Consider the following 21,745-nt stretch of genomic DNA (forward strand, 5'->3'; position numbering starts at 1 on the left):
TATAAAAAGAGTATATCTGGATATCTAATTTGTTAACACATTACAACTTATAATATATTATAATATAATAATACAATATAATATAATAATATGTATATTTATATTACACATTATCTTTTTAATACTTCAATAATTTCAAATCTCTCTCTCTTATATAAATAATTATAATTAAATCTATTTTTATAAAATAATTTATTTTAATATTTTAATATTTTAATAATTTTAATAATTAAAAAAATTAAATAATTTTATCATTTCATATATTAATGTCCATTACATTAAACCAACTTAAATTGTGTATCTCGAATTTTTGAAATTTCTTACCGATTTTCTTTTATTGATCAAAATACCCCTTACGTCCTAAGTTTTTTTTATAAAATTAATATTTTCATAATTTATCATATTAAACTTGGATTTAAGTTTGTTGACACTATAAACTGTGTTTTTTGATGTTTTTGAACTCAATGATTACGCCTGTTTGACCAAAAGAGTTTCTTATAAAATTTTGAGTTTTATTTACATCGATTGAATGTTCTAATTCTTCGATTAAAGTCATAGTAAGACTTCCCGAATTGTACATTTTATTTAGTAAATTCTTCTAGAAATCGTTATTTTAGATTGATAATATCAGGATTTATTTTTAATAATAATTAAAAAAAATTTAATAGGAAAACATGCCAATATAGTTGACTTAATTCCTCCATATACATATTAAATTTCATGGCATTACATATATTCTCTAGTAAGTCTGTGGTCAACCATCCTCTTTAGTTAATAGATCCATCCATGAGGGACTACATGATAATAGTTACATAATACATCTCCAATGATTCTTCTCTAAGGTGTATTAGACAAATAATATATAACGTCTATCGTGGAGAAGTTACATGAATGGAAGACAAAATCTGAATTCAAGCTTGGAGTTTTACTTGTTTGATGCTATAGTTCTGGAATATGGCTTTAGCATCTCCAAATCTCCAAATATAAAGTCATGGGTACAATATATGTGGCAATTCTGATACGATTGATTGTTAAATCTACCATGTTAGGTCGCTTGATAGCCTTCAAAACTACAACGATAAAATATTAATCAAGATGCTTCATTTTGAAAGGTCACTCCATTTTTCTTATCAAGCCCTACAATGTTTTAGACTGAGATATCTCTTGCCAGGATGAATCCCACTCCTTGCCAACGAGCAAAAATAATTTTTTTAGATCACAAGGGGTTGGCCTAGTGGCAAGCTAAGCCTTGATAAGCTCCTTAGGAAGGGTAGGTCAAGTGTTCAAAACCCTACAAAGCTATGAATTTCTTGGGGGAACCCTCGAGGATCCAAGTTGACTCTCGACTCTACTAGTTGCATGTAGGACTTACCAAGGGGGCAGTGCGTGTGACCGTGAGATTAGTCTCACTCAAAGAGTGGGGATACCTACTAAGCAAAATAATAATAATAATAATGGAGTAGTATGCTTCATTGAAGATTTAATTGTGGCACCTAACTTTTAGCTGGACATTTTTGCCAAATAAAAAATTTCCCACATCAGCTGAGCTGTCCCTGCCCTTACAATGAAGAAGTTAAGGCCGACCCTCCTCCATAAACCACCCCAAATATTTTCTAGAATCTTTGTAGAACACCCATTTAACGAAATCTCCTTACAAAAAGATTTCTATTAATTTAATATAACATTAGAATCTCCACGTTTAGAACATTAGAATCTAGATTGAATGCCGATTTAAGAAAGAGATCTCCTTAATAAAAGAAATCTTCTAATTTAATTTAACCAGAATCTCCGCTTTTAGAATATTAGAATCTTTATAGAGTGCCAATTTAAGGAAATCTCTTTACAAAAACCAAAATCTTCTAATTTAATTTAACCAGAATCTCCGCTTTGAGAATATAGGAATCTTTATAGAGTGCCAATTTAAGGAAATCTCCTTACAAAAAACAAAATCTTCTAATTTAATTATTATACAAATTAAAACTATAAAAGAGTGTATCCTGGTAGTTTTGGGTTCATTCACCTCATCATCTCCAAATCTCTAAGCAAAGATGAAGATAACCTTTGTTCTTCCAATTTTCTTAGTGTACTTGTTGTTTCTACTTCTACTCCATCCCACCTCTGCAAGACCATTGCAAAGTATGAAGATCACTGTGAGTTTAGTTAATCAGATTTGCAGTCAAACTGATAATCCTAATTTTTGTGTACAAGCTTTAACTTCAGATTCTCGAACTGCTGTAGCTGATCTTCATGGCCTCTGCACGTTATCTATAGCATTGGGCTATGCGAAGGCAACCGACACTAGCAATCTGATCAATTCTCTTGTGAAGAATACTTCAGATCCTAACTTGAAGGGGAAATTCTTTGTTTGTCAGCAATCTTATGAATCCATTACAAGTAGTCTCCAATTTGCTTCTCAATCATTGGGAGCCAATAACTACGATAGTGTAAATCTTGCGGCAAGTGGTGTTCTAAATTTAGTTTCTGATTGTGAAAATGGGTTCAAAAGATCACCAGCATACCCTTCTCCATTGACAGTACAGAATCAAAATGTGAAGGACTTTGCTACCATCACATTGATTATCTCTACCCTTCTTCCATGATGATCACTATTGGGTTGGGGCTCTTAGAACTAGACTAAATACAGATCTATTTTATAGGCAACCACTTTTATATATGGTGTCATTTTGAAAATTCTTGTGAAGATAATATAATTTTTCGTAATGGAAAGAATCTGTAATATTGAAATCTTAAGTGCTTCAATCCACTGTTGAGGTTTTCATCAATCTGATGGTTTGAATGCTACAGATTCTGTTTGATAGAGAATCTCAAGGTAGAAAAAGTCCAAACTTATTTTACCAGACTAATGTAAAAGATAACTTATTAAGTAGTGAAATATTTTTTACATAAGATGATTTAAACCAAGTCAAGTACATATGGTATGTTAGCTAATCGTAGCCATTTACGGTCTTTGATTAAGGTTCTTACAGTGAACTGAGCTGCCTCTGCAGAATCATTCAAGATTTTAAACCCTGGCCATTGAACTCGATTATGTGTGTTTGCACCCGGTCCTTTGTTTCCAAATTCTCTATAATAGACCGTATTTTTTGCTATGCTATTGTCGTTTGTAATCCATCCAGCTGAGTTAATAGATCCATCCATTTGAGATTGCATTATAATAGTCTTGGAATACATCTCTAATGGTTCTCCAAGGTATGTATCGGACCAAGAAGAAGATACTTCTATTGTGGAGAAATCACACAAATGGAAGACGAATCCTGAGGTTGATCTTGGATGAATTCTGGTTTGTGCACTAATTATATTATTTTTTAGCGGGAATGGATTACGAGCCTTGATGCTACAATTTTGGAATATGGCGTAGATAAAGTCATGAGTTCCATATATCTCGCAATCTCGGTAGAATTGAAGGTTAATTCTAGCATGTAATGTGTTTTGATAGCCTTCAAAACTACATCGATAGAATATTGATTGCTATGCTTCATTGTGAAGGACAACTCCTTTTTCTTTATCAGGCCCAACTGTGTTTCTGAATGAAATACCTCTAGCCATGAATCCTTGTCCCTGCACCACTGTTAAAAAGCAAAAATTATTAATTACAAATTACCTCACATATAGTAGCATAAAGGGGGACTGACTCAAGTGAGGATTCATAAATAATTGACTATATTTTGATAATGGATCAAATTTTGACTATGAATCTGATATTTTTGTACACAAATTAACCCATTCTAGAGTTAGAATTGGTGCATACACTGAAATAATTCAACAACTAAATCTAGCTGTGGGTGATGTAATTCTAGCCAACAAGCATCTAAGTGTTACTTGATTTTTGGTGGGCCTAAATGCCTTGGGATGGATTTGGGAGACATCTAAATTTATCCCCCATCTCTAATACTTAATTTTGAGGCCACTCCTTGCTATCCACTTGGGTTAGAAGGAATTATCAGATTTAATTTGGATGCAATTAGTAAGGATTGATTTGAAAGCACAGTGAGCTATGTTCTAGTCCAAACTAAAAGCTCTTCCTTAACCTGTAATTTCCACCTTATCCTTATGTTATTGGTGAGATTTTACCCTATCCAATGTGGCATGTTAAAAACTATTGGATCAATGTTGATGGGTATAAAAATAAATAAATAAAAAGGGAGACCCCAATTATCCAAAAGAGAGAATAGAGGGAGAGAAGACAAAGATATATAATCAAAAAAATGACAAAAAAATAAAATAAAATGGAGAACTTACAAATTGTGGTAAATTGTCTTCCTTCTGGAACATCCTCTAAACTGCGATTAGAAGTGATTATCGTTTTGTCTATACCGTCGCCAACCAAAACAATGTTTTGATTATTTGTACCCACCAAAATATTTTCTTTATATACACCCGATTTAACGTGTATGCAGAATTTTATCTTTGAAAAATGAGGTGCGGCTTCAATTGCACTAGAAATATTGGTACAACCTCCAGTACCATCTATTGCAACAGTTAAATCAGGCAAACACTTGAACTTTACATCTTCGGGCCAGAATGTGACAAATTTGTAAACTCCAACAATTAGTAGAATTATTGCCACACCTAGGCATAAAAGTCCCTTTATTATATCTTCAGGTGGTTCTTCAACAGATGGTGGTGGTGGTAGTGGTTGGTTATCCTCATTTTCCTCTTCAAGTGAAATAGAAGAAGATTGTGAAAGAGAGAGTAATCGTGGATTGATCATACCCATTTCAGTTGAACTGAAAGAAGAAAACCAGAAATACGGAGGTGGTGGTGGTGGTGACAATTGACGATTTTCATCCGTATCAGTATCATCATCAGAAGATGACATGTATGAAAAAGGAGGAGGAGGTGGTCGTAAATGAGGTGGAACAGGAGGTGGATGCAAATTGTTGATATCAATATCAATCCCATTAGAAGAAGAAGAAGAAGAAGAAGGAGATAGTGATGAAAAAGAAAGAGGAAGAGGAGACGAAGAAGATAAAAGAGAGGGTGTTTGTGCATTACTAATTTCACTGTCATTAAAAGAAGAAGAAAGTGGATGAAGAGATGAAGATGAAACACGAGGAGAAGCTGCCTGCAATGGACTATCTGTGTTCATCTCACTAGTAGAATAATAAGAAGAAAAAGTGGAACAAGGAGACAAAAAAGGAGAAGATGGAGATGTTTCTCTACTTGTATTCATGTTAGTGACAATCTCCTACCAAAAACCGATAATAAAAAAAAGTTGGAGAACTAAGATGAAGAATAAGAGATAATTAAAGAAGATGGAGAACTATCATAGCACACATACAACGTACCCACTGAGCAAGAACTGTACTTTAATTTTCACATTAAGGTAGAAATTTCTTTTGGATAGACAGTGTTTGTGTTGCATTGTGCTGTGGATTTGACATAGTCAAAACTTTTTTTACCAATTTTTATCTAATCAAATTTTGCCATGTGTACCATAAGCCTAGATATGTCTACTTTGTGGCGATTATGCCAAATTACTTGTTTTCTACTGTAATTATTAACTATCATAAAGTTAGGAGAATATGTCATAGCAGGCAAGTCTCGTGAGAATGGAAGCCTATAGTAAAAGATAATTGTCCAATTTTTAAATAAAATTCACTAAATTGCCATAACCTTGTATAATGTTTTTAGCTATTAGTGCTACAATGTTATGGTTTGTTTGTTGGCCCAATAATGCTTGCCCTATGTGACTAAAGCATGTCTTATTTTTACAGTTTTGTAAAGCATGGTAATTTGGTCAAAATGGTAAAATATTATTTCTCTAGTAAAACATATCTTTTGTCTTTAGTCATGCATTTTGGCTTTTAGACTTGTACTTCCCTTCTAATAAGTGTGTTAATCATTTTTGCTTATTTTTCATTAAATTAAGAGTTAGTAACATTGTAGGAGGACCTAGGCTGATGTGGATGTGTGTTAGAATCATAGATATTTTTTATCGAGATACAAGTGAGATCTCGATGAAAGCATTTATAGTTCTATGCACACCAATGTTTTTCGCGATGTTCCTCACAATGTTATTTCAACATTATTCTTAAATTAATGTCTCGTGTTCTACAGAGATGCGACTAAGGTTTTATGATTTCGACTCGTTTTCCTAATATGACTGAAATGGTGTTGCAGACTCGATCAAGAGCTTCTTAGACCTGGATTCAAAATTATAACTGGTCAATTTTCCCATTAAAAATTTGATTTTCTGCTTAAATTATAAATTGAAAAAAACAAATAATTAGAATGTGAGTCAAACCCTTTCACACAGGCGGCTGGCAGATCTACAGCTGGCCTACATAGCTCCTAACCAAGCAGGGCCCACAACACCATCACTCCCACTGCCGAAAAATCAAATCGACTCAAAACTTGGCCCATTCAATTTGATTTGACTCAATTGAGTTTTGCATAAATTCAACCTCAAAATTCATTTGGACCAAATCTCCGAGTCTCGAAAACTCAGTCGACTCAACTTGGAAATGAATTGATTATCGCGTAAGACCAAAAACAACTACATCGAATTATGGGAGTATATATTAGCTACTTTTACAAAATATAAATATCTTATACATATTTGTAAAACATTTAATAGAATAAATATTTATTATTGAAAATTCTACATAATCAGAATTTTTTAAAAAAAAGAAGTGGATTGAGATAGTGAAAATTGATACGAGTACTTTTAAGAAAGAAAAATAAAATAAAATTGATACGACCAATTTAGATAAGAGTCGTGCTGGAGTAACATTGAAATTGACATCGTTTGATACATTGGTGCGCACGGAACCATAGAAGGTTTTCATCGAGATAAAAGTAAGAAGCATCTATGGTTTTATAGACACATCCACGTCAACAATATCCCAAATGATGTTAATTTCAATGTTACTTCAACATTTTCCTTTAGATAATAGAAAACATGACATTGGTCGATATGGGTCCTTTCTAATGATTTTATCTATTTGATTCAATTGAAAATTTGCCATAATTTTTGGTTTAGGATCGTGAAGATAGAACACTAATGCTTTTGATTGCAACCTATTTATAAATTTAAGGCTCTAGCTTAGAATTAAATGAAAGAATGTGATTTGTTTAGCCAACCTCAATGTTCAAGGTTAGACATCAATGAAAATGAATATATACGACTCCCCCTTGATGTGGCATGTGTTAGAATCATAGATTTTTTTTTTTTAGGATACACAACTGCACATTCCCATAACACAGTTATATATCTCTAGAAAAAATCTATGATTCTAACACATACCACGTCGGGAGAGTATGGGGGAATATATTAGAAGGGGGAGTCAGAGAATCATTATTCATATTTTATTAGGATAATTTGCAAGTCATCGAGTTGACTCAAGTCGATGACCATGCGAGATGCGAGTCTGAGTTCTAGCGCTACAGTCTCTTCCACATATCTTTACCGACTAATGACCGACCATGTTAAAATAACCTCTAAACGTGATTCAAACGTCATACCAAACGGTCAAAACTACCAGCCCACGTAAGCCATCCATCTAAAACTATCCTCACAAGTAACATTTTATAGATGAAGATGATCCATTATTGATATTTGTTTATAAAATTAATCTCCATCATCTCTATCTCTTAACTCTTAATTTTATTCCAATAGATCCCTTAAAAGTGTGGTCATGGCTTTAGTGATCTACTGGTATGACTTCATCTGCTTCGCCATAATCGCCGCCGCCATTTTCGTCTCCTTATGGGTGCTCCGGCAGAGAGAGGGTATCGGAAAATGTGACAACAGCGTGTATGAGAGCTTGTTGGTTTCACAATCCGATGGCGTGACACAGCCTGGTTATGTAAGCTCCATTCAGCTATGGACCAGTTGTTGGCGTGGGGTGCACCCAATTTGGTTATTGGGTTTCCGGTTAGTATCCGCTGTCTTCATGGCCGGAATCCTAGCGTGGGACGTCCGGCGGTATGACACGAGTATCTTCCTATACTATACTGAGTATGTTATCCTCTCTAGTTCAAGAATTTGGTTTAATTTCAGTTAAATCTACTTTGTGAATCCATGCATCCGAACATAATGTTAAAAGGTTTGGTTTTTTTTGTTTTGTTTTTGTTGGCTAATTAATCTGTTTTCGAACCATGTTTATTAAAGAATAACTACTCTGTAATTGAGCTTGAATTCTTATATGATTAAACATAAATTTTCTTTAACAATAGAGATTGAGGAAGATGTTCATCATGTAATCAAAGAAAGTAAGAAACCATCCTGGTTAAAGTGGAGTGTGCTTCTGAAGTTTTATGTCATGGGAGACGCATACCATAGAATTAAAAGGACAATTTTTTAGACAGAAGAAAGACCCATTGTTTTATGGAAACATCATATTAATAAATTCAGTGTAGCATAGATGAGAATGCTACAAATGAATAGGAAAAATGTAGGAATAGGTCCAAATAGGCAATAAACTGAGAGAAAATCGATTGAAATGATTTGGGCATGTTCAATAACGATCGATTACAGACCCACTTAGAACCATGTCCACATTGAAATGTCGTAAAAGAGAGGGCAGAAAAGACTTGTCTAGCTGACCCCAAATCTTTGGGATGGATCTTAGTTATTGTTGTTGTTGTTGTTGTTTTAGGCTAAGTACTGTTTCTTTTATTTCCATTGTAGTATGCTAGATTTAGTAAAACTTTCGAATAGAAAGAGTACTTATAACATGTACTTATGCAGTGCCCTTTACTACATATGCACAACAGTATGAACATCTAATGATCATTGATGGACATGTTTACTATTTTTGGTTCCACCTGATTATACCTCTCTAAGTTCTTGGTTTGTTCTCATTACAATGAAGTAAAAAATTCTTGATTTTGTCTTGGGGAAACTCTGTTTTAATGCACTGCAGTCCTGCCGACCTTCTTGTGTTTAATCCATATTTTTAGCCCTCACAGGACTCCAAACAATTAAAATTAGCAAAGAAGTTTAGGTCCTTCTTGGGGTTTTATGACATTTTTCTTTCTTTTTATCTCATTTTTTTTATTTCCTCCAAATCTTTCATTTGGACAAAGAAAAAAAAAATAATAATAGTGTTAGGCACTATTATTATCTGAAAAAAATAAAAATGAAGCAGTGCAGTTTGCTCCTTGTAGTTTCTTGTTTGTTGATTTATTTTCTTCGTTCCAATAATTGTGTCACCATATTGTAGAACCAATGTCACAGATTTAAAAGGATTTAACTTTTTATTTGTTAAGAAGATATACATTCATGTAGATTGTTATTGTGAGTTAGAAATCAGTGGTATCTAAACTCTTATTGTCATGAAAATTGATCTACAGGTGGACCTTTTCGTTGACCATTATCTATTTTGTGGTAGGTTCTACACTATGTGTCCCTTTGTCATGTTAAGAGTGAGCCACACTAATTTATTTAACCTTCTTGATCTTAACATGTATTGTGATTGTTTGTAGCTTGGCACTATTGTATCTGTTTATGGATGCTTGGAGTATTCAAAGACACCTTTCACCAAAAATGAGGAAAATGAAGGATTCCTGAAAAAGGATTTGGAAGAGAGCAAATCTACAACCACCATAAACTTCAGAACAAACAAAAGCGAGAGCACCAGCAATTTGCAAAGCCATCGTGAACATAAGGAAATTGAGCATAGATCTGGGTTTTGGGGATATCTGATGCAAACTGTATATCAGGTTAGTTTGTCTTAAAAGCTTCCTTCCCTAATCCCTACATGGGTCATTTGCTTACCGAGTGTTTGGGAGCACATTTGGGGTCACTCACTCTGTGCTTCTAGCCACCAAAAGTGCTTTTTGATTGAAAATTAGCATTTGATAACTGATATTAAATTCAGTTCTTGCAAAATGGCGAATAATCCCTTCTTCTAACAGACTTGTGCGGGAGCTGTGATCCTCACAGACATCGTGTTTTGGTTCGTTATAGTCCCATTTATATCACTTCAACATTTCAGCCTGAACCTTGTGAGTTTTCTTCTCTCATCACTACATATCTGAATAACTTGACCAAGAGTTGTAATGCCGGATCTCAACATTGTTTTGAGATCCACTAGTTCCAAAGTCTATTTGGTCAGAAAACAGTTTTGTATGCCTTAGAAAACAATGGAATCTTTGATGGAAAGAGAAAAAAAAGGATTATCGATGGATGATAAACGTTGCATGTCTTGCAAGCAATAAAAGATAAATTAAAAGAACACATAGCTCAACAATTTTTGTGTGGTTTTTGCATGGCCTACCACAATTTAGACTTGTATTTTATGCATAAAATTCAAGTTTCATGATGCTTAGGAGTCCTAGAATTGTGCTAGTTTTAATGCCAATTTCAAACAAGAACTTTACTTGGTGAAAAAAAAAATACCTACTGGATTCAAGACATCTATCACAACATTATATATCTTGGAAGCACTAATCCAATTCCTGAGATGCATTCTTATTTTTTTAGTCCTTTTTGAGACCAAAATATCATTGAGTAATTACAGCTCTCATCTCTCTATCATTATTTTGCCGATTTCTGCTTGACAGTTGATGGGGTGCATGCATACTTTGAATGCTTTGTTACTTCTCCTCGACACTGCTCTCAACAACCTTGTGAGTATGAAAAGCAGTATTATATTATTCCTTCTGTAATCTGAAAAATCTGTCTCACCAATTTCCATTGATAGAAAAGTCATCATCATAGTGTACGCAATGAGTACCTTAGGTTTGCCACACTTATATTTTTATACCCATTTTCTTGGTTTCCTTGAAGAAGTGAAGATGAATCTCTTCTTTGTTTTCAGCCATTCCCTTGGTTTCGACTTACATATTTCGTGCTCTGGAGCTGTGTATACGTGATTTTCCAATGGGTTCTTCATGCTTGTGGTTTTTCATGGTTAGCTCACTGAACAACTATGAACATTTTCCATTCTATCCCTCGGATGAATATCAAGAACATATAGTCACTTAATGTTGATGGTTTCAATGCTTGTTTAGGTGGCCTTACCCTTTCCTTGAGCTTTCAATTCCATGGGCTCCTTTATGGTAAAATAAGATATCCCTTCAACTCATTTCTTCTGTTTAGCTCATTTTTGCACGAGTCGTGATAATATGATGCCCCCCTTTGACACACGCCCCCATCACAGAACCGTAGATCATTTGCCTCGTGATACACAAGAAAAGATTAATGGTTGTGTATCCCAAGGCTAATGATCTACAGTTCTGTGATAGGGGTGTAGGGGGCGTTACAAAATCATTACACGTTTTGCACTCAGGGACACTTATGTATTGATCTTGCAGGTATTTCAGCTTGTCTCTGATTCACATCCCTTGCTATGGCTTTTATGCTCTGATTGTGAAAGCAAAGAATTCATTTTTTCCAAGATGGTTCCCCCATGCTTATGTGAGGCCTTATTAGTATCTTGCTTTGACATTAGTTTGACTAATTTATATAGTACAACCCATAAACTCAAGAACCTTTTATGGTTCTATATATTATATAATTTGTGCAACTTTGAGCGGATTAAGTATTGTAACTTCGAATTTGTTAGTGTTAATCCATTGGTATAAGATCTATGGATGCTTATCGATTATTTACACTTACGAGATTGATTCTAGTAATGCTAGAAACATTTCTATTTACTCTTTTCCTTTAAAGGGTTGAAGGAAAATTCGTGTGGGGTACTGAGTAGTCTGAAACCAATGTTGTATTATTTGTATTACATTTTTCCCAAACTATTTGCATCTACTCGACTTAATTTGCTTTTAATAAGTTATTGATCGAATCTATGCAAAGGATGGTCTTGATGTTTAAATAGACAGCCTGAGGATCCTCAGGCTTGGAATACACTTTTAATAGATCAGTTGGTTGACATATTGCAATACACTTTTAAGAGTATGTATTCAAATCCAGCTCATCTATTAGATTTGCCTTAGTGGCTGTGTAGCATAAAGAACCCACAAGTCTTTGGGTATATTCTGAACTGCGTGTACAACATGAATTTTTTTTTCTCACGGTTATGGAACTAAAGATTTGGGGCAAAACAAATCAAATGCCTTGTGATCAATCAGAATGCACGGTAACAATTGAATAGCTAAACAACCAACTAATTCAAGAATCCATAATCAGTGACGGCAACGTAAGCCAGTGAGAAATATATATAAACTCAATCGGTCACAAGAAACTTATTCTCGTTAAATAGACCACCTTGGTTTTGCACTGAGATGCACTATTTGGATGTTGAAATCCAAAATCAGGTTCACCCTTCCCTCTCAAATGGCATTGTTTTATTTTTGTTGCAGCTAAAAGAAAGGTCCCCACCTATTCATGGCCTAAGAAAAACCAAAGCCAACATTTAAGATGGGTGCCGATGAGGAAACAACTTAGAGAAGCTATCACCTAACACAGCTCTGCACAAAAGAAAGTCCCCCATCCATTCATGGCCTAAGAAAAACCAACGCCAACCTTTTGGATGGGTGCAGATGGGGAAGCAACTCAAGAAATTATAACCAAACCAAATCACACCCCTAATGTAAAGGCCAAACTATGATGACTGTTTTGTCTATACATCCAAAACCACACAGACAATACCCACCAGAGCATATCTTTGTACAAATAACCAAAATTTTAGTTTGGTGAAACAAAGACCCACTGCAACAACACCGAAGATTATAATGTAGTCACCACTACCATCATTCCCAACTATTAAGTTGGACTTGAATTTAAAAGTTAAAACTTGGGTTGAGGTCCAACCATAATAAGTTGTACATCACAAAACTATGAGAATTATTATCACATCTCTGTATTCGTGTACAATTCTCATCACATCTCTGTATTTGTGTACAAATCTCCTTCATAATCTTACACATTGTTATTTAGCCGACAATATAATGATCGATTACCCCCCTTTACATCTCTATACAATAGAAAAAAAAAATGAAGAAAAAAGACTAATGTTGTATCATCTATATATGCTCATCTAATAGATAGTTTAATGATAGAAAAAATATGAAGGAGCTGATAGATGGTGCTAGATGACCATACGTATCCATATTGATTTCATCATCAAGACAAATAGGCATGGAAAAAGGTGATTGCAAATAAAGAGGAAGGTTTATCGTGTATAAATCATTAATGTAAATATTGATAAAATTTTTTATTTAACGTAGATCTTTAATGTCAATCTTCAATAAATAAATAAATAAGAAAAGAAAAGAGAGATGACGACAATGAGATACAATAACTAGAATAATTATTTAGTATGCTATCCCATGATCTCTTGTTTCCACTACTTTTTTTCCCTTTTTATTCATCATTAAATGAGATTCACATAGATGATGCAATCCATCACCCTTTCACATCATCTTCCTTCTTTTTCTTCATCCAAGATTGACATTAGTGGAACCATGACCACCTCCATCTCGTCATTGTTCTTTTATAGATGCTCACATTATAAATTCACACCAACCCATTATCCTCATTTATGATCTCTTTTTTTTCCCCCTTTTATGTATTCTTCTAGTGAAATTGACATGGGCTAGAATGACCAATTATCACCAGCTCTCAATATTTCTCTCTTTCTTTTTTTCTTCTCACCTCAAGCAACACTAAGATGATTTGAAGTAGTATACATATTTTTTGTATTTTGGACATCCAAAACTAAGATTTCAATATAATACCAACTTAATAATTACAAACGAAGTTCAGGGTGACTATTACCATTCCTGATATAGTTGCAACCGCGCCTCATTTTTCACCATTATGATTAGTATACACATCAATGCAAGAGTGTATGGAGACACTGTTTCAATAGAATGCCATCTTTGTGAAAGATGGAATAAACAAAATAACAATAACTTAGCCTTCACATCGTGTGTCCATGAAGATAATGATAAGTTCTTCTATAACCTTCTTGGATCATCTATAGAAGAAATTACTCTAAGAATCTTTCTACAAACACTGCTAATACATTGGAATACTAATACCTAGAGTACCTGAGTTCTTTATACAATCACCTGATCTCAAGGTCTCTTCATAGAGTCCAACCACCCAAAGCAAAGATCATCAATGTATGAAGACAATCTTTGTATCATTCTACAACCTTTTTGATGAACTAGCAAGCCTATCATGATACGAACCCAGAAAGATCTATAATAGAAATTACTAAGAAGTTCTATACAACTCTTACATATGCTAATCTATATGAACAAAAAACACCAAGAGTGCCAGAGTTCTTTACTACACAATCACCTCATTTGCAGGGTTGCTTAACAAACTTCAATACACCATAGAAATGAAGAAATAAAACAATGAAGTTCTATATTTTACAAAAATTTGACTCAAAACCCAGCCAGGATAACTCATTCGGTAATAGATTGCATTTCAATCAACTCAGTCAACTTGACTCAAAAATTTCCCCAAGACCGATTAGAAACCAAACAAAGTTGTTCTACATTTAATGCCCATTTTAATAAACAAAAAATAAATATAATTCTAAATTTTAGAACTCGACTTTACTCAACTGACATCCTGAGATTAGTTTTCAAATTTTAAAATAGATTTGGATCCCCAAAAGTTTGCAATTCTTCTTGTCGTCTTTAAATATATCCTACTATTCTGTAAAAAAAAAAAAAATAACTAAGCTTCTATGTCAAGGTCTCACATTGAACCCAGTAAGATCTTAATTTCTAAATCCCAATATTCACAATATACCAGCATGTCATTCGTCTGAAAATGTCTCTACCATTGAAGGTAGAATAAATAAAAAACATAATTATAAAAGCAGCTATTTTAAACTCAGCCATCCATCCAATCAGATATCTTTGATTGCTAAGAATATCACAACACATAAATAAAGCACAAATTAAGATATAAACCTTAAACCATTCATAACCTGTTTTCAAAAGAGCTAGAAACCAAATCTCACTTCAGTTTCAACGAGATAAACCCTAATTACCATTCAGACTCAGAGAAATTAAATATAAAATGCAATATCTTTCCTAATTAACTCAAAGCAAGAAATAACATGGATCCAAACAGAATTCTACCTCATTATTGAGGAAAATTTAAAAACAGTACCAACTACTCAAACAGGAAAAAAAAAAAAACTTAAAACCAGTTCTCCATATTATAATTCTCTCTCTCATCCAATGATCATTTACTCACCTCCGGCCTTCTGGTAAACATAGGTAAGCCCACACTTACCACAGTAGTGACGATCAAAGTGGTTCGCCATGAACGTCCCCGCGCCACACTCAGCATTCGGGCACTCCTTCCTCAGCCTCTGAACCTTACCCGAGTCATCCACCTTGTAGAACTGCAACACAGCGAGCTTGACCTTCTTCTTCTTGTGCTTGATCTTCTTGGGCTTTGTGTAGGTCTTCTTCTTTCGCTTCTTCGCTCCTCCCCTCAATCGAAGAACTAAATGAAGCGTTGATTCCTTCTGGATGTTGTAATCAGCTAGGGTTCGACCATCTTCGAGTTGTTTTCCAGCGAAGATGAGGCGTTGTTGATCTGGAGGGATGCCCTCCTTGTCTTGGATCTTGGCCTTGACATTGTCGATCGTGTCTGAAGATTCAACCTCTAGGGTTATTGTCTTCCCCGTTAGGGTTTTCACGAAGATCTGCATCTTCGCGCAAAAGGGTGGAGAAACCGAAAGCAGATTGGGATTTTTGACTTAAAAAGATAACGAGGTAAGGTATTTATAGGTCTAGGGTTTCGGGTATTATATCGTAAATTACGAAAAGATCCCTAGACAAATTTTTTAATTCTATGGTGAGTATATCGTGAATTACGAAAACATCCCTGATCAAAATACTGGAATGACACAGGGCTTTTACTGCGATTCTCACAAGTCTGACGTCAGAATTGTGATAATCACAGTAACTTCTGAGTCACCCCAACACGACTCTAATCTTTGACAAGTTTTAAAAACCATTTAAGGTCATCTATCCATGCCACGTCAGAATTGTGATAATCACAGTAAATTCTGAGTCACCCCAGCACAACTCTAATCTTTGACAAGTTTTCTAAATATCTGGGATGGATTAGAAACTTCTAGCTGCACTTGCGTTCCATGCAACCATTTAAAATAGAAAATAAAAAAATGGTAAAATAATCAAATTACCTTAATAAAAGAAAAAAAAAATTCACATTACATTAAAAAAAAAAAAAAAACGTAACTTTTTTTTTGTTTAGAATGAAACTGTATAAAATTTTCATTGTGAGTATGATATTATCAAATCTAGTTGAAAGTACTTAGTATCATATTATTGAATATTATACAACAGGTTTCTATCATATCTTTTTGAATTGATTAGTGGAGCAATTTGATTTTGCATCTCAACCATTTTAAGGGATTTTTAAACATATAGTAAGTAGTATTTGTTTGATTTATCCACTCTACAACTCAAGAGCAAGGTTGAATTCTCTATTTGATGAAATCTTTATATTGACCTAATGAATGAAACTTTGTTTGATTTTTTTTTTTTTTGTGTGGGTATTTTCAAATAATCCCTAGATCAATAGTTGAGATTTCCTTGGTCATTTTTAGTATGCTTTGTAAATTCTAAGGATATTGCTTTCTCATATCATGAAATGTTCGTTGAAACTTTTGTAGATGCAAATAAGAAAAAGAGTCGTGATAAATTGATTTGGCAAAACATACACAACTTGTATGTTGTTGACATGGCAAGGATACAAAATCATAGTTCTTTTTTTTAGGGATACACACAAGGAAAAATAATGGAAGTGTGTGAAGTAGAGGACGAACGAACGAGGGGGGAGCAAAAAATGGTGGCGAGAAAAAAACATATATCAAAGAACTATAAGGATTACACAAAAATAAATATATAAAGTGATCCAAGTTTTAATATAAATATTTAAAAAATATATATATATATATCTATATATATATATATATTATATATATTATATATATATATATATATATATGTATAAACTATTTCTTATCAAATTCAAATATTACTTTAGTTAGACTAAATCAATAAATGATATCTTTTCCACTGTTAATCAATTTTTTTTTCCTACAAAAGAGAACTACTATCAACACCCCAACTTTTACTAATTACACCTCAATTTTCTAAATTATTTATCACACACTAATTAAAGATGAAAAATACACCATTCAAACATCACAAACAGTTTGGCTCAAGATATTACTTCAACTTACAAAGCATTATAAAATCCTAAATCTAACCAATAAAAATCTAAAAAAGAGAGTTTATCGAAACCCTTAATTTTACTTATTTTCATCTATTGACTTATTTTTTAGAGAAACTTTTGTAAATGTGCATAACTTAAGGCAAAAAAACAATCCTAATACACTGTTCATTTTAATTTTCAAAATATATTTTTCACCGAGATCTTCACTTTTATAATCATCGATCTTGCTAATAAATTACCAACAAGATTGCTGATAATTCTAAAGTGGCTTGTCTAATCAACGATTTTGCTGATAAATTATCAACGAGATCGTAGGTAAGGTCAAAGTTAAATACCCTTGATATTTCTACTGACAAGAATGCTAGTAATTTATCAACGAGATGGTTGATTGTTAAAGTGACTCGGGAAAATTTGTTTTCAAAATTAAAATAAACAGTTTACTGGAATTGAAATTTTGTCATATTCAGCCCATGAATTGGTAATTTACCAAATTTTATTAATGGAGTGTAAATAGTAAAAGTAGGGTGTCAATAGTAGCTCTTCAAAGAAAATGAATGTTCACGATACGACGAGGGTATGAAAACTTAGGAGATGGAGATGGAGATGGAGATGGGTAACGCTGTTGGAGTTGCCCTTACAGTTCAGAAGAAAATGGAGACACCACGGTGCAACTGTAATTTCTGGCTCCCCAGGAAGAATCGATTCTGTGCAAACAACCCACTCAAAGATTCTTTGTAAATCCCTCTCTCTCTATCTTTCTATTTTTAATTTCAATATTGATTTTCTTCGACATCTGATTTTGCGTTTTTCTTGATCTAACGACATAGATTCTGCGGAAACCATAATCCCAAGTCAGAAGAACAGAGGATTCCATGCCCAATAGACCCATCTCAGTAAGCTTTTCTATACTCTCAAGTAGATAAAAACTAATTTTATCGTTTTCAAGCTTTTAGGGTCTGTTTGGGTTGTTGCATTTGCACACATATATATGGGGGCGGTTCAAGGGACATATGTAAAAACAATGGTTTTTCAAAATATGGGTTAGAGATTTTGGATTGAGCTAATTTTTTGCGAGGATGGTCACTATGATGAGAAGATCATCCTTACAAAAAATCAGCTCAATCTGAAATTTCTAAATCCATCAAAAGTGATTTACCAATTATTGAAAAAAATTGGCAAAAAATGGATGGTCCACATTCTAAATCACTTTTAATGGGGTTAGGAGTTTCAGATTGGACCGTTTTTTTTTTTGGGGACGATCTTCCCATCATAGAGATCATCCTCACAAAAAATCAGCTCAATCCGAAACTTCTAACCCATATTTTGAAAATTTATTAATGTGACATTATTTTTACATATGTTTTTTCACATGTCCCTTGATCCATTCCCTATATATATATATATTTGTACAAAACTGCTATCCAAACGGTCCCTTGAAATGTTAATGCCATATTCTCTGTTTCTTGATTTTTCATTGTTGTTTCACTTAAATTGAAAAGCTCTGTACTTCAAGAAAATCTCGAGGCACATATTAAAAAATGCCCACTTTTGAAACAAGCGGAATCCTTGAGACTGCAACCTTTCTACAAAAAAGGGATTAATGGCGGCATTGATGAAGAAGATCAAGAAGAAGAAGAAGATCCCGTTTTGGGGAACAACGAAAATATTGCCTTTTCTATTAAATCCGGTTTTGGGTCTGCGGATATTGTCACCTCAGACATGAAAAGGAATGCTGTATATAAAAGAACTGTGCCCGAATTTTCTGAACTAATTAGAAAGATCAAATCAGTTCATCCTTTGATATGTTCAGGTCTTAGAGACTCGTATAAGAAACCTGAAGCTTGTGGTATATGGATGAACAAAGAAGTAGACCGGTAAGCAAAGTTAGGTTTTCAACTTCTATAATAGAGTACATTGTAAATTACCAAATTGATGACATGGGTTGATTTGATTGTAGGAAACTGCCCTTTCAAGAGAAGCATGTTGTACAACAGGCATCTATTCTTGGAAACTTGGAAGAATTTGGAGTGTTGGATAACCCCATTAAAAATGTAGCTGGTACACATCTTGGGGAACAATTAGACTGTAATGGGCCATCTGAATATGATAATGGTGTCCCCGCGATAGTTGAGTTTGGAGCTGGGAGAGGGTATTTGACACAGATGCTAGCCGATTGTTATGGAATCAAGAAAGTGTTTCTAATCGAAAGGAAATCTTGCAAGCTGAAGGTAACTTGTGTTTGACACTCATAATTGCATTTTTTTTATAGAGGCAATTTTTCTGGTTCTTTAAGTAACTAAACCTGAAGATTTTTTTTTTTTTAGGATATCGTGGGTATCCCCACCCTTTGGGTGGGACTAATCCCGCGGTCACACGCACCACCCCCTCGGAAAGTCCTGTGTGCAACAGGTTGAGTCAAGGGTCAACTAGACCCTGGAGGGTGGCCCCAAGAAATTCATAACTTCATGGGGTTTCGAACACTTGACCTACTCTTCCTAAGGAGCTTATCAAGGCTCGGCTTGCCTCTGTGCCAACCCCTTGGGGTTAACTAAACTTGAAGATATGTTCTGTAAAGTGAATACTAGAGTTAGAAAGAATTCGTAATTTAAGTAAGTTATAGGTTTCACTGGTTTACCAAACTAAGATTAATCCAAATTTCATCTTTCTTGTTCGTATGTTAATGGAACGTCTAGGCTGATCGAAGTCTGCGACAAAAGGAGAGCTTGATATTGGAGCGGTTGAGAATTGACAGTAAGCTTTCAGAATTCTATTATTTCCAGAAATTTATGTGGTTCTAAAATTCTTTCTTTCACTTTTATGACTTATAATGCGAGGATAGATACTTGATTTGGTCAAAAGATTACTGTAAAGGTATTGCAGATACTTGATTATGTCCAAAGATTACTTTATTGTACTTGTAACATTTGCAATAATCCTTACAAAAGCCTTTCTTAGAAGAAAAAAATAGTTAACATATAATTTCATTTAAGAACATTTGCCATTTATTAAAGGTTAAAGAACTACTCTTCTTCATTATTCCCACTGTAAATGTTAAATTTCGTCAGGTTTGTCTGAAGCCTTTGATGGATCAATTAGTCATACCTTTGATAATATTAGCCATCGGTATCACTTTTGAGCCTTCGTAAATTTTCATGTTGTTGAAATATACCCATACTTAGTTAACTATTAATATATCGTTCAGTTTATTACAGTTTTAGTTTCTTAGTGGAGAAAACACATCCCTCAAGCAATGACTTTGTATGAATGCTCCATTAGATTTTGGTGCAGTTCTTCATGACTTCCATTGTTTTACTTCAAACTTCTATTTCACACTTAAATTTGACCTTTGCAGTAGAGGATCTAGACTTGAATGCCGTCGAATCTTTGAAGGGAGCTCCTTACCTGGCAACTGGGAAACATCTTTGTGGACCTGCGACAGGTAAACACCTGATTACGTTCTTCAACTTGACCTAAAGGAAATAAGTTCACAATTCATAGTGGTTTTACGAGATTATTTGCAATTTGAATTTGATTTAAGATTTCCATCAAAATTATTGGCGCAGATTTGACTTTAAGATGTTGTCTTCCCCAAAAATGTAACCAAGATAAGACTGCACTTTCAAGTAGTAGCTGTAATTTGAAAGGCGTTGCCATTGCAACATGTTGTCATCATCTTTGCCAATGGAAGCACTACATAAGTAATCTCTCATTCTCCTTGTAGATATATGAATTCTTAGTTTACATAATCCACATTTCTTCTGAAAATCTGGCCGTCTTTTATCTTTTTTGTGGGTTTTGATATTCTCATTGTAGCCGTTAAATAATTTGTTTTGGCTGTCTGCAGATAAAAGTTACATAGCTAACATGGGGTTCACAAAGGACGACTTCCATGCAATTACATGGTTTACCAGCTGGGCAGTAGATGCAGATCATGGCTCAGATCTTTCTGATATGGTCGATAGGGGTTTATCTCTAAACTCCATGTATGTAATTCTACTTATTTCATGTTGCTCTAAATTCTTTCTAGGAATAGATTACGAGGAAATTGAAAAATGCCTCTTATCTGTTAAATCCAATCATACTGAACGAGTTCTTGCGATCTTTGTTAGAAATTCATTTCTAAAACAAGAAAATATAATGCTTTTTTGACTAAGTGATCATTGGTTCTTGGTGCAGTAGTGAGAAGAAAGACTGTGGTGTGGATGTCTGTGGAGTTGAAGAAATTGTGAGGAGTATTCCTGCAGTAGAGAGAGCAGTACTGGGGTTGATGTGCAAGGAGATCATCGACATGGGGAGGCTTATGTGGCTTAAGGAGCGTGGTTTGGAAGCACAGCTTGTGAAGTATGTCCCATCAAACATCTCTCCAGAAAACCATTTACTGATTGCCAAGAACACCAATCACTTGTAATGTGTCGAGGCATTCTCATTCCTTTTGTGAGTTAAATGAGGAAAAAACTGAGCCGTCCATCATTCACATTTTTATCATTAATGAAATTTTTGAAGAAAAGATTGATTCTCTGTAATCTGACTCCTTGAGTTTCATCGAGTTGAGTTGGCTGCGTTTCGATTCGACTT

At 34.1% G+C, this 21,745-nt stretch overlaps 4 protein-coding genes across 6 annotated transcripts; 3 read left to right on the top strand and 1 right to left on the bottom strand.

Moving 5' to 3' along the window:
* The first annotated feature begins 2,048 nt into the window (after window positions 1–2,048).
* On the top strand, window positions 2,049–2,600 carry LOC147402592 (pectinesterase inhibitor-like). Its single transcript, XM_086444502.1, has one exon. The coding sequence runs from the start codon at window positions 2,049–2,051 to the stop codon at window positions 2,598–2,600; it is 552 nt and encodes a 183-aa protein (XP_086300628.1).
* Window positions 2,601–7,550: 4,950 nt separating this feature from the next.
* LOC147402593 (protein rolling protein) lies at window positions 7,551–11,583 on the top strand. Its single transcript, XM_086444295.1, has 8 exons — window positions 7,551–7,984; window positions 9,322–9,355; window positions 9,454–9,690; window positions 9,886–9,975; window positions 10,534–10,599; window positions 10,791–10,882; window positions 10,984–11,031; window positions 11,287–11,583. Exons 1-8 carry the CDS (start codon window positions 7,662–7,664, stop codon window positions 11,402–11,404), a joined length of 1,008 nt encoding a protein of 335 aa, XP_086300421.1. The 5' UTR covers window positions 7,551–7,661; the 3' UTR covers window positions 11,405–11,583.
* Window positions 11,584–14,960: 3,377 nt separating this feature from the next.
* On the bottom strand, window positions 14,961–15,676 carry LOC147402594 (ubiquitin-ribosomal protein eS31 fusion protein). The gene has a single exon (XM_086444296.1). It carries the CDS (start codon window positions 15,612–15,614, stop codon window positions 15,144–15,146), a length of 471 nt encoding a protein of 156 aa, XP_086300422.1. The 5' UTR covers window positions 15,615–15,676; the 3' UTR covers window positions 14,961–15,143.
* Window positions 15,677–17,743: 2,067 nt separating this feature from the next.
* Window positions 17,744–21,739, top strand: LOC147402595 (methyltransferase). 3 transcript variants are annotated; one of them, XM_086444297.1, is made up of 9 exons: window positions 17,744–17,904; window positions 17,998–18,063; window positions 18,670–19,044; window positions 19,128–19,398; window positions 19,864–19,921; window positions 20,523–20,609; window positions 20,734–20,868; window positions 21,015–21,153; window positions 21,347–21,739. In XM_086444297.1, the coding sequence occupies exons 1-9, from the start codon at window positions 17,762–17,764 to the stop codon at window positions 21,576–21,578; spliced, it is 1,506 nt and encodes a 501-aa protein (XP_086300423.1). In that variant the 5' UTR covers window positions 17,744–17,761; the 3' UTR covers window positions 21,579–21,739. The 3 variants fall into 3 exon arrangements, with proteins under 3 accessions (XP_086300423.1, XP_086300424.1, XP_086300425.1); XM_086444298.1 differs by having other exon boundaries at window positions 21,350–21,739; XM_086444299.1 differs by having other exon boundaries at window positions 20,526–20,609.
* The last annotated feature ends 6 nt before the right edge of the window (window positions 21,740–21,745 follow it).

Source organism: Akebia trifoliata, chromosome 5 (genome assembly GCF_017979445.1).
Source record: "Akebia trifoliata isolate Shusen 1 chromosome 5, ASM1797944v1, whole genome shotgun sequence".
NCBI lineage: Eukaryota > Viridiplantae > Streptophyta > Magnoliopsida > Ranunculales > Lardizabalaceae > Akebia > Akebia trifoliata.